Genomic DNA, 12,599 nt, shown 5'->3' with positions numbered 1-12,599 from the left:
AGGATTACAGCTAATTGATCACCAATAACCATGTGACAGCCCAACCAATGTTGTGTTTACTCCTTGGTGGCATCTTACAGGACATCTTAGAAACACAGAAAACCTACAGCACAATCCAGGCCCTTTGGCCCACAAAGCTGTGCCGAACATGTCCCTACCTCAGAACTACCCAGGCTTTACCCATAGCCCTCTATTTTTCTAAGCTCTATGTTGTCATCCAGAAGTCTCTTAAAAGACCATATCGTTTCCGCCTCCACCACCACCGCCAGCAGCCCATTCCACACACTCACCACTCCCTGTGTAAAAAACTTACCCCTGACATCTCCTCTGCACCTGCTTCCAAGCACCTTAAAACTGTGCCCTCTCGTGCTAGCCATTTCAGGCCTGGGGAAAAGCCTTTGACTATCCACACGATCAATTCCTCTAATTATCTTGTACACCTCTATCAGGTCACCTCTCATCCTCCGTCGCTCCAAGGAGAAAAGGCAGAGTTCACTCAACCTATTCTCATAAGGCATGCTTCCCAATCTAGGCAACATTCTTGTAAATCTCCTCTGCATCCTTTCTATGTTTTCCACGTCCTTTCTGTAGTGAGGTGACCAGAACTGAGCACAGTACTTCAAGTGGAGGCTGACCAGAGTCCCATATAGCTGCAACATTACCTCTCGGCTCTTAAACGCAATCCCACGATTGAAGGCCAATGCACCGTATGCCTTCTTAACCACAGAGTCAACCTGCGCAGCAGTTTTGAGTGTCCTATGGACCCAGACCCCAAGATCCCTCTGATCCTCCACACTGTCAAGAGTCTTACCATTAATACTATATTCTGCCATCATATTTGACCTACCAAAATGAACCACTTCACACTTATCTGGGTTGAACTCCATCTGCCACTTCTCAGCCCAGTTTTGCATCCTATCAATGTCCCGCTGTAACCTCTGACAGCCCTCCACACTATCTACAACACCTCCAATCTTTGTGTCATCAGCAAACTTACTAACCCATCCCTCCACTTCCTCATCCCCGTCATTTATAAAAATTACAAAGAGTAGGGGTCCCAGAACAGATCCCTGAGGCACACCACTGGTCACCGGCCTCCATGCAGAATATGACCCATCTACAACCACTCTTAGCCTTCTGTGGGCAAGCCAGTTCTGGATCCACAAAGCAATGTCCCCTTGGATCCCATGTCTCCTTACTTTCTCAATAAGCCTTGCATGGGGTACATTATCAAATGCCTTGCTAAAATCCATATACACTACATATACTGCTCTACCTTCATCAATGTGTTTAGTCAGATCCTAAAAAAATTCAATCAGGCTTGTAAGGCATGACCTGCCTTTAACAAAGCTATGCTGACTATTCCTAATCATACTATGCCTCTCCAAATGTTCATAAATCCTGCCTCTCAGGATCTTCTCCATCAACTTACCAACCACTGGAGTAAGCCTCACTGGTCTATAATTTCCTGGGCTATCTCTAACCCCTTTCTTGAATAAGGGAACAACATCCGCAACTCTCCAATCCTCTGGAACCTCTCCTGTCCTCATTGATGATGCAAAGATAATTGCCAGAGGCTCAGCAATCTCCTCCTTCGCTTCCCACAGTAGCCTGGAGTACATCTCATCCGGTTCCAGTGATTTATCCAACTTGATGCTTTCCAAAAGCTCCAGCACATCCTCTTCCTTATTATCTACACACTCAAGCTTTTCAGTCCACTGCAAGTCATCCCTACAATCAACAAGGTCTTTTTCTGCAGTGAATACTGAAGCAAAGTATTCATTAAGTACCTCCGCTATTTCCTCTGGTTGCATACACACTTTTCCACTGTCACACTTGATTGGTCCTATTCTCTCATGTCTTATCCTCTTGCTCTTCACATACTTGTAGAATGCCTTGGGGTTTTCCTTAATCCTGTCCACCAAGGCCTTCTCATGGCCCCTTCTGGCTCTCCTAATTTCATTCTTAAGCTCCTTCCTGCTAGCCTTATAATCTTCTAGATTCCTATCATTACCTAGTTTTTTGAACCTTTTGTAAGCTCTTCATTTCTTCTTGACTAGATTTACAACAGCCTTTGTACACCATGGATCTTGTACCCTACCATCTTTTCCATGTCTTATTGGAACTCAGAACCCCACGCAAATATCCCCTGAATAATTGCCACATTTCTTCTGTGCGTTTCCCTGAGAACATCTGTTTCCAATTTATGCTTCCAAGTTCCTGCCTGATAGCCTCATATTTCCCCTTACTCCAATTAAACGTTTCCCTAGCTTGTCTGTTCCTATCCCTCTCCAATGCTATGGTAAAGGAGATAGAATTGTGATCACTATCTCCAAAATGCTCTCTGAGAGACCTGACACCTGACCAGGTTCATTCCCCAATACCAGATCAAGTACAGCCTTTCCTCTTGTAGGCTTACCTACATATTGTATCCAGAAACTTTCCTGAACACATCTAACAAACTCTACCCCATCTAAACCCCTCACTCTAGAGAGATGCCAATCAATATTTGGGAAATTAAAATCTCCCACCACAACAACCCTGTTATTATTACTCCTTTCCAGAATCTGTCTCCCTATCTGCTCCTCGACATCCTTTACTATTGGGACATATATAAAACACCCAGTAGAGTTATTGACCCCTTCCTATTCCTAACTTCCACCCAGAGACTCCATAGACAACCCCTCCATGACTTCCTTTTCTACAGCCGTGACACTATATCTGTTCAACAGTGCCACACCCCTCTTTTGCCCCCCTCCCTATCCTTCCTGAAACATCTAAAGCCACACTTTTATCAAAGCCTGCCTTGATGTCAAGTGTAATGACATTGCGTTCACTCCTAGAATTCAGCTCTTGGTCCATATTTGGACCTAAACTGTAATGTGGTCTGGAGTCCAGTGGTGTTGATGAAACTCAAATTGGGTGTCAGCGAGCAGGCTATTGCTAGCTGCCACTTGACCCTTTACTGGTGATTGACAATTGAATGATCGGATGTATCGGTTAGTAAGATGTAGGCATGCTATATTGGTGCCAGACTTGCACTTGCAGGCTGCCCCCAGCAGAACATACAAACTCTGCATGGAGGTTGGTGACCAGTGGTGTTCCACAGGGATCTGTTCTGGAACCCCTCCTCTTTGTGATTTTTGTAAATGACCCACATGAAGAAGTAGAAGGATAGGTTAGTAAGTTTGATGATGTTGTGGATAGTCTGGAGGGTTGTCAGTGGTTACAGTGGGACATCGATAGGATGCAGAACTGGGCTGAGAAGTGGCAGATGGAGTTCAGCCCGGGTAAGTGTGAAGTAGTTCATTTTGGTAGGTCCAATTTGAAGACAGAATATAATATAAATGGCAAGACTCTTGGCAGTGTGGAGGATCTGAGAGATCTTGGGGTCCATGTCGATAGGACACTCAAAGCTGCTGTGCAGGTTGACAGTGTTAAGGTGGCATATGGTGCGTTGGCATTCATCAACCATGGGATTGAGTTCAAGAGCCGTGAGATGAAATTCCAGCTATATAAGACCTTGGTTAGACCCCACTTGTTCAGCTCTGATCACCTCACTACAGGAAGGATGTGGATACTATAGAGAGAGTGCAGGAGATTTACAAGGATGTTGCCTGGATTGGAGGGCATACCTTATTTGAATAGGTTGAGTGTACTTGGCCTTTTCTCCTTGGAGTGACAGAGGATGAGAGATGAACTGATAAAGGTGTATAAGGTAATGAGGGGTAGTGATCTTGTGGATAGCCAGAGGCTTTTTTCCCCAGGGATGAAATGGCTAACACGAGAGGGCATAGTTTTAAGGTAAATACAGTAGGTACCGAGGGGATGTCAGGGGTAAACTTTTCCACACAGAGACTAGTGGGTGTGTGGAATGCACTGTGGTGGTGGAATCAGATACAACAGGGTCTTTTAGGATCCTCTTAGATAGGTACATGGAACTTAGAAAAAGAGGGCTATGCACTAGGGAAATTCTAGGCAGTCTCTAGGTTACATGGTTGGCACAACATTGTGAAAGAGGTCTATAATGTGCTGTAAATTTCTATGTTCTATACAGACAGCATTGGGAATCGAACCCTGGGTCACTGGCACTGTAAAGCATTACGCTAGCCACCACTCTACTATAACATAGCATCAATTTTTATTGGACCATTAATTCACTGACCCGCAAATCTTTGCATGTGGGAGGAAATCTAGGAACCTGGGGGAAATCCACACGGTCACAGGGATGATCGTAAGACATAAGAGCATAATTAGGCCACTCAGCTCATTGAATCTATTCTCCCACTCGATCATGACCGATTTATCATCTGTCTCAACCCCTTTCACCTGTTTGCTCCTTGTAACCTTTGGTACCCTGACTAGTAAACTCCACGGATAGCACCATTTTCTAACTTTAATATTTCCAGCATCTGCATTTCCAGCCTCACCCAATCCCCACGTTTTCAGACAAATGACAAATTCATTTAGCCACTATCACATTTTAAACTTCCATAGTCAATGTTTTATGACACTGTTGTAATGCAAGAAAAAAAATTAACACCACATCAGGAAGTACATACAGATGTCAAATGCCTTGAGGCAGTCTGAAAGGAATGGAATATGGAAGGTGGGGAATAAATTAAAGCCTTTCTGGTTATCCAGTGTTGAGCACATCAATGAATATATTGCTATCTCCTGCAAAGTAACTGAAGATGCTGGGATCCTGACTTTTCACTAATACACATGCTGAAGAGTTAAGTAAACATTAAGAGCCAGGAATAGGGAATGAGCCTCTTAAGGAAGGAGAGAGGGCAGGTGACAAGTGTGTACAGAACCTCCCGGAGCTAGTGAACATAACTCCACTGTGTTTAAGAGTTTTTAAATTTTTTTTTTAGGTTTAAGGATAGAACAGGTCCTTGGGTTGAGATTATAATTGGAGAAAGGCCAATTTTGATGGCATCATAAGATATCTGACAGGTGTGGCTCAAGAAAGTGATGCTTGGTAAGTAGGAGGCCTTTAAAGTTCAAAGTAAATTATCACAGTACATACTGCATAGATCACCATACACAACTCAGAGATTAAGTTTCTAGCAGGCATACTCAATAAATCCAATAACCGTAATAGAATCAATGAAAGACCGCACCAATAGGGCAGACAACCAGTGCGTAAAATACAACAAACCATGCAAAGACAAATAAATAAAGCAATAAGTATTGAGAACAAGATGAAGACTCCTTGCAAGTGAGTCCATAGGTTGGGGGAGCAGTTCATTAATGGGGCAAGTTATCCTCTCTAATTCAGAAGCCTTATGAGGGGTAATAACTGTTCTGAACCTAGTGGTATGAGTCCTGAGGTTCCGGTACCTTCCTCCTTATGCAGCAGTAAGAAGTGAGCATAACTTGGCTGGTGGGGTCCCTGATGACGGATGCTACCTTCCTGAGACAATGCTTTGTGTAAATGTGCTCAATGGTGGGGAGGGCTTTACCTGTGAAGAAATACTTCAAAAAGTAAAGGATTCAGAGTATATAATTTAGAATAAAAGGCAATGCCAGCAGGTCTCAGGAACCTTATCTCGAGGGATACTGAGTCTCTGATTAAGGAGATGCATATCAAGTATAGACCATTATGATCAAATGAGGCCAATAGGCCAATTTTGATGGCATCAGAAGGATTGGGATAGGTTGTTTTTCTGGCAAAGGTGTGCTTGCTTTGTGGGAGACCTTCAAAAGTGAAATTTTGAGAGTACAGTATCTGTATGCTCCTGTCAGAATAAAAAGCAAGGCCAACACATTTAGGGAATCTTGGTTTTCCAAGAGATATTGAGGCCTTGGTTAAGGACAGGGGTTTCCAGCCTGGGGTCCACAGACCCCCTGCATTAATTGTATTGGTCTATGGCATAAAAAAGGTTGGGAACACTAGTTAGGAAGGAGGTGCATAGCTGGTTCTGGCAGCAAGGAACAAAAGAGGTACTTGAGGAGTATAAGAAATGCAAAAGAACACTAGGAAAATCAGGAGAGCTAAAAAGGCATGAGGTTGCTTTAGCAGACAAGGTGCTCGAGAATCCCAAGGACTTCTACAGATATATTAAGAGCAAAAAGGATAGCAAGGGTCAGAATTGGTTATCTTGAAGATGAGTGTGGTCATCTACATGAGAGAGTGTGAAGATCTTGAATGAGATTTTTGCATCTATGTTTACTTGAGACACATGAGGATGACAGAACAGAGGCACAAGGTAATTATGCCGTGCACTGTATCAATACACTCCCTCACTCCTTGTAGGAGGAAAGTGCATAAATTGTTGAGGTACTTAAAACATCCTTAGCCATAGGTGAAGTGTCTGGGAACTGGGGGATTGCAAATGTTGTTCTGTTGTTTAATAAAGACTTTAAGAATAATGCAAGAAATTACAGGCTGATGAGCCTGACACCACTTGAGGGCATATTATTATAATGTACTCGAAAGGATATTCAACATGGCTTTGTGTGGGGTAGGTCATGTCTAAAGAATCTTAGAATTGGAAATTAAAAGGAAGGTTGTATAGAATCAATGCAAGCACCTAGTTCTAATTTCACTCAACCTCAGCGGAAAAAAGCCTGCATGAATTTTCCTTATCTGTACCTCTTATAATTTTGTATAGGTATGCAGCATGGATTAGATGGGCCGAAGAGCCTGTTACTGTGTTGCAGTGCTCCATGACAATGTGCCGATCTTTCCATCCAAGAAATCAGACTAGTTTCAGTTTATTTTGGTTGACTCGAAGGCTGCATTTCTTCCCTTTGTTATACTGATCAGCCTGGTTTGAGCACTTTGATACAAGCTTGCTGGCACAAAACATATCCAAATACATCGGCAGCTGCTGTATTCACCATCTCATTTTGACTCCATTAAAATCAACAGGTTTGAACATGTAGAGGCAAGTGTGACAGGTAAACATGTACATGTCTGTTCCAGGAACTGAAGTTAAATACCTCCCTCGACTTTCTAGTCTGCAGTATTCACTCAAAACTTTTGATTGAGCAGATCATTCATACAAACCTAACATTGGACTGATATTCAGTAAACTCTCATGTTTAAAAGAAAATGAACATCTTCAGATTTCAACAAGGCAGGATTATAATCCGAGGAAAAAGTTAGGGGCATGAAGACGGGGAAGGAGAAAGGAGGTGCAGGTGGAAGATGTTTAGTTATGCACAGAAAAACAACAAATCCAGTCTTTAAATGTGAGAATCCTCACTTCTATTTTAATCAAAGCTGCTGCTTTGTTAGCTGTTTCCTTAGCCTCTTCTGTAAGAGTGTCAGGTTTAGAAATGCATTTTCAGACTGATGTTAAAAAACATTTTATTAAATATTATACACAATGATTGATTACAAGAGTAAAAATCTCTTACAATAATCAAAAATTCTGGATTTCAACAATGCATTTGAGTGGATTTGCCCAAGGCCCAGATGGAATAAGGAGACAAGGCAGGAAAGCAATATATATTGTATGCAACTTCTTTGCTTTGTTGGTCACCATGAAGTTGTGCCTGCAGATTCTTCTTCCAGGGAAAGCATTAATAAGTGACTTGTGGTCTTCATAGAAAGAAAAAGAATAAATTCATATGTAAAAAGTCAGAGAGGGTTATTGGTTGCATAACTAATGAAAACATTTTCATAAATGTTCTTAATACTATGCATAAATGAGCAATACTTCTTTATACATGGGCAAACTCCAGCAGACACCACATGAGTGAAAATTTAAGGTAAAAATTTAAATATAAATAAAAATAATAATTTTAAATAACAGAAAAACTACAACTAAAATTTCAATTTTAAAGTTTTACCTTACAACTAAAATCTGACTCAGAAGTCACATATTGCATTATGGACAAGTGGAAAGACAAATTTATATATTCTATTTAGCACCAAGCTCAAACTTACTATTGCATTTCAGAGCCAATGAATAAATACAAAGCCAATTATATAAATATATCACTTTCCATACAAAAGTCATTAACAGACAAAATGTGACATGATATCACAATGCTCTGGTTAGTCAGCAATGTCTGAATACATGAATCCCACAGAGAATTGAGTCCACTTAAACTAGTAGAAAATCAGATGAAAACAGTTCAAAACAATGCAGTTTTAAAGCAAATCCAGATTATGTGCTCAAATTCTGAAAGTGGCACTTGAACTACAATCTCCAGATATAATGGCAAGGCTTCTACCACTGCGTATGTTACATGTAGTGTGCAATCTGAATAAATAAGCCACCAAAATATTGTTCTGAATATTAACTTATCTGCTCTCACTAAATCAACATTTTCACCATTTCCATTTGTTACCAAATTGACAGATCACCAGTTTAAATTTATGTACCTGCAACTAAAAATAATCTACTTTAAAGCCTTAAATTCTTCTAAACATTTTGATTAGAGTCAGTTTAAATAAACACTTCAAAAGTACTCATGGAGAAATGTTTAGAACAATGTCTAAGTACCTGAATGGTTAAACCGGTGACTAGTGGTGCTCCACAAGGGTCTGTGGAGGCACTAGTTCTTTTTGTGTTATATGTTAATGATTTGGATGATGAATTGATGGCTTTGTTGCAAAGTTTGCAAACAATACGAAGATAGGTGGAAGGGCAGGTAGTTTTGAGAAAGTAGAGAGGCTAGAGGAGGACTTAAACAGGTTAGGAGAATGGGCAAGGAGGCAGATTCAATACACTGTCTGGAAGTGTACATCATGCACTTTGAAACTCAGGTGCAAAGGAACTTGGAAGTCCTTGTGCAGGATTCCCTAAAGGTTCATTTACAGGTTGAGTTTCTGGTGATGTTAGCATTCATTTCAAGGGGACTAGAATATAAAATCAAGGATGTAATGTTGAGACTTTATAAAGCACTGGTAAGGCCTCACTTGGAGCGTTGTGAGCAGGTTTGGGCCCCTTATCTTAGAAAGGATGTGCTGACACTGGAGAGGGTTCAAAGGAGGGGCACGAAAATTATTCCAAATGTGAACGGCTTGTCATATAAAGAGCGTTTGATGGCTCTGGGCCTGTATTTACTAGAATTCAGAAGAATGAGGGGTGATCACATTGAAACCTATCGAATGGTGAAAGACCTTGATAGAATGGATGTGGAGAGGATGTTTCCTATGGTGTGAGAGTTTAAGACTAGAGGACACAGCCCCAGAATAGAGGTGTGTCCTTTCAGAATGGAGATGAGGAGCAATTTTCTTAGAATGGTGAATCTGTTGAATTCATTGCCACAGGCAGCTGTGGCGGTCAAGTTTGTATGTATATTTAAGGCAGAGGGTGATAGATTATTGATAGGTCAGGGCATGAGGGGATACAGGGAGAAGGCAGGAGATTGGGGCTGAGAGGAAAAATGGATTAGCCATGATGAAATGGCAGAGCAGATACAACGGGTCAAATGACCCAATTCTGCTCTTACGTCTTATGGTCTTAAACAGTAGCAATATTTGGTCATTTCACTAGTACTAAAAAGAACCATTTCTCTAGTGTAGAATTATTTCTGATGTTAAATGATTGAGTTCAATATTAAGATTTCCAAATGGAGATCATCTGTCATATTATGACATCTTCATGTGTATAGATTCAATACAGTGAATCTATACACAAAGCACTGCAAAGGTTCCCAGTGATCTCTGCGTATCACAGACAGTCAGTCCCGAGAAGTGATCTTACATATGTAATGAACAGAAGTTAATGAAAAATAGAAAAGCACTGCATAAAGCGATGTTGAAAGAATGGATTCATCAGCATCGGAGTGAACATATGCCACTTAACGGTATGCTGACCATGAAACAAGCAAAGATCAATCACAACAAAACTGAAAATTGAAGGTAATTGTGAATACTTAGCAGGTTGGTTGCTGAAGCTTAAGAAAGGCACAGCATTTTTAAAGATATAAATTTTAAAAGATTAACTATCTGCTGATGATGAACAGTAAGGAAATTCATTGATGAGTTTGTAAAGATTGACGCTAATGCAAATCTAACACCAGAAAAAGTCTATAATGCCAGTTTTTTTAATAATACCTTTCATAAAACCAGAAATTACACAGAATTTGTATTTTACTGTAAATTTTTAATTAAAACATGGCATCATAGGTGGAGACTTGCCCTTGTTGTTGTTCAGCAGCTGATTCAGTTATTCTCTTAATGTTGGTGTGCTGCTTGTAACCCTGAACATATTTTCATTATATTAATAGTATGCAACAATTTTTAGTGTTAAGTACATATATGTGATGAACAAGTGTAAGACAAAGACTGCATATTGGTAGCACATAAATTCAGAGTTGGAAATGATGGCAATTCCCAGTTATCTCATTATATATTCCAAAATCCGAAACACTTCTGGTCCCGAGTGTTATGGATAAGGAGTACTTAGTCTGTATTAGAAGTCTTTGAATCCTGATTAAATTTGATTCTGTACATTTATCGTGATTATCTAGTTCGCAGTGCTCAATAATGAAATCCATTGACATCATTGCAAGCTCTCTAGTTTTAAAAGTTCAGTATTTTGGAAATAATAGATTTCTGACTCAATCCAAAATGTGTGCCTCTGAGTATTCCAATCTTGGTAAAATTTTTAAAAAAATATATAATTTAGTCAAGTTTGATTTCCCATTAAATATATAGCTACCTTGCCAAAAGTAGCTTCTGCTTACATCTAGGCTTTTCCAAAACTCACTGCAGGCAGTATCTTTTATGCAAGCTTTGCACAATGGCCATCTATAGTGCCATTACAAGTAGATGTCCAAATTATATCACTGGATTTCAGTGCTGAGCTCTAGAAACTAGATAATTACAGAGAATATACAGTATAAAATTTAATCAAGGTTGATTGTTTAATAGAGCAGGTTTTTAGCATAGAGTGACAAATAGTCACATGAAATCTCAAAACTCAGAACAGTACATACCATAAAAAAAGATGAGGCAATGTCTCTATGCCTGTACATCAACAAGTTCTGCTGGCATTGGTGCTTTAGGATGCTTGTTCTCAAAGTGCTGCTTAAACGTTTTGGGATCTGGCATCTGGGTCTAACAGAAAAAAAGTTGTAATCAAACAATTGTTAAACAAAACTAGATAGATTAAAATTTGAAGTTTTGACCAATCAGAGTCTTAAACATTCCCCCCTCCCACCCTCATTGGGATGCAGCTGATCTTTTCAGCAAGATTTATAAAAAGCTACAATTGATTTTCAAGAATTCTGATCAATATTCCTCTTGATTAACACTGGTTAAGAGCAATATTTCAAAGTGCAAGAATTCATGTAGTTCAGAAAACACAAGTACTTGGGTGCTTCAAGACATTTACAGACATGGCATTGTGTCATGGCATTGTCAGGTAAAAACACAAATTTTTTCAGCCTCAAAAGTTCCCATCATAAGCTACTGTTTAATTAATTAGCCAGTTGAAGCACTTAGCTAATTTGTACTTCAATAGAGGGTTATACGATATACTATAAATTGGTTTGAAGGTCTCATTTACTGGTTGATTAGAATGAATACTGACAATTAGCTCTCCCATCTTAAGGCTATGTCCACACTACACCGGATCAATCCGTAACTGAAGCTTTTTCTCTTCGTTTTGACCCTCCGTCCATACTAAAACGGCATTTTAGTCCACCGAAAATGGAGCTTTTCTAAAGCGCTCTCCAGGGTGTCTAATTTTGAAAACGTCGGATTGGCTGCAGCAGTGTGGACAGGGTAACTGGTGAAATCTAAAAACACTGTCATGACGTGCCAGAACAGATGCTGGCAGCAGCGCACTATTTCATTGTTTTCTTGAACACAACCTAACAATTTCAGAACAGACAGCAACGAGACTGAAGTCAGAAGAGTTAGAAATATACTCACCAAATACTTTTCCATAACTTACTGAATTAATAAGTATAGGTACTCACTTTGCCCTGTTTTCTGTCCTTGCTTATATGAAGGTGGTTTACCTATTTATGCAAGTACTTCTCTGACAATAGATGTATAACAGCCTAATGTAACATTGTATGGAAATACAAGCTAATACTGATGCAGAGGCAACATGAGTGAATCTGCAGATGCTGGAAGTAAATAAAAACACAAAATGCTGGCAGAACTCAGCAGGCCAGACAGCATCTATGGGAGGAGGTAGTGACGACATTTCGGGCCGAAACCCTTCATCAGGAGTCTGATGCAATACTGATGCAGACATGTTTTACACATTTAACAAGGGACTTTACTAATGCAACAGAGTTAGTCAGTTTTTCAATGTTTGTCGTCAACCGGATCATACTGTCCTTGAACTTGTCGGTTGCCTCCATACGCTCCAGTATTTGATTTTTTTTTTAGCTTTAAGTCCTCCTGCATGAGAGCCAACAGCTGTCCATTGTTTAAGTTTTCCTAGTCTGTAACTGAACAAATACGCACTAACTCTTTCACGGCGAGATTCGACACCAAACATGTCGCTTGTTTTCAGTAGATGTGTCCTGCGCATGCGCAGTAGGAGGAGATTCGCTGAAATTTCCGCTTCAATGTGGACAGAGATGTTTTCAAAAATGCTTGGTGTGGACGCCTATTGTTTTTACGTGAAACTGGCATTTTCAAAATTATCCGGTCTAGTGTTGACGTAGCC

At 40.1% G+C, this 12,599-nt stretch overlaps 1 protein-coding gene across 4 annotated transcripts in view; it reads right to left on the bottom strand.

Moving 5' to 3' along the window:
* Window positions 1-7,304: 7,304 nt before the first annotated feature.
* LOC140730643 (zinc finger protein 706) overlaps window positions 7,305-12,599 on the bottom strand; it is a 33,041-nt gene continuing 27,746 nt past the window's right edge. For all 4 annotated transcript variants that reach the window (XM_073051377.1, XM_073051385.1, XM_073051394.1 and 1 more), the window contains 2 exons: window positions 10,909-11,029; window positions 7,305-7,555 (listed from right to left, as the gene is read on the bottom strand). In XM_073051377.1, coding sequence (XP_072907478.1) covers window positions 10,934-11,029 — 96 coding nt within the window. In that variant the 3' untranslated portion in view covers window positions 7,305-7,555; window positions 10,909-10,933. The remainder of the gene's footprint in view (window positions 7,556-10,908; window positions 11,030-12,599) is intronic.

This window comes from Hemitrygon akajei, chromosome 1 (assembly GCF_048418815.1).
Source record: "Hemitrygon akajei chromosome 1, sHemAka1.3, whole genome shotgun sequence".
NCBI classification, from domain to species: Eukaryota; Metazoa; Chordata; class Chondrichthyes; order Myliobatiformes; family Dasyatidae; genus Hemitrygon; species Hemitrygon akajei.
Note: the sequence above shows the minus strand (reverse complement) of the source record. Positions and strands in the feature narration are given on the sequence as shown.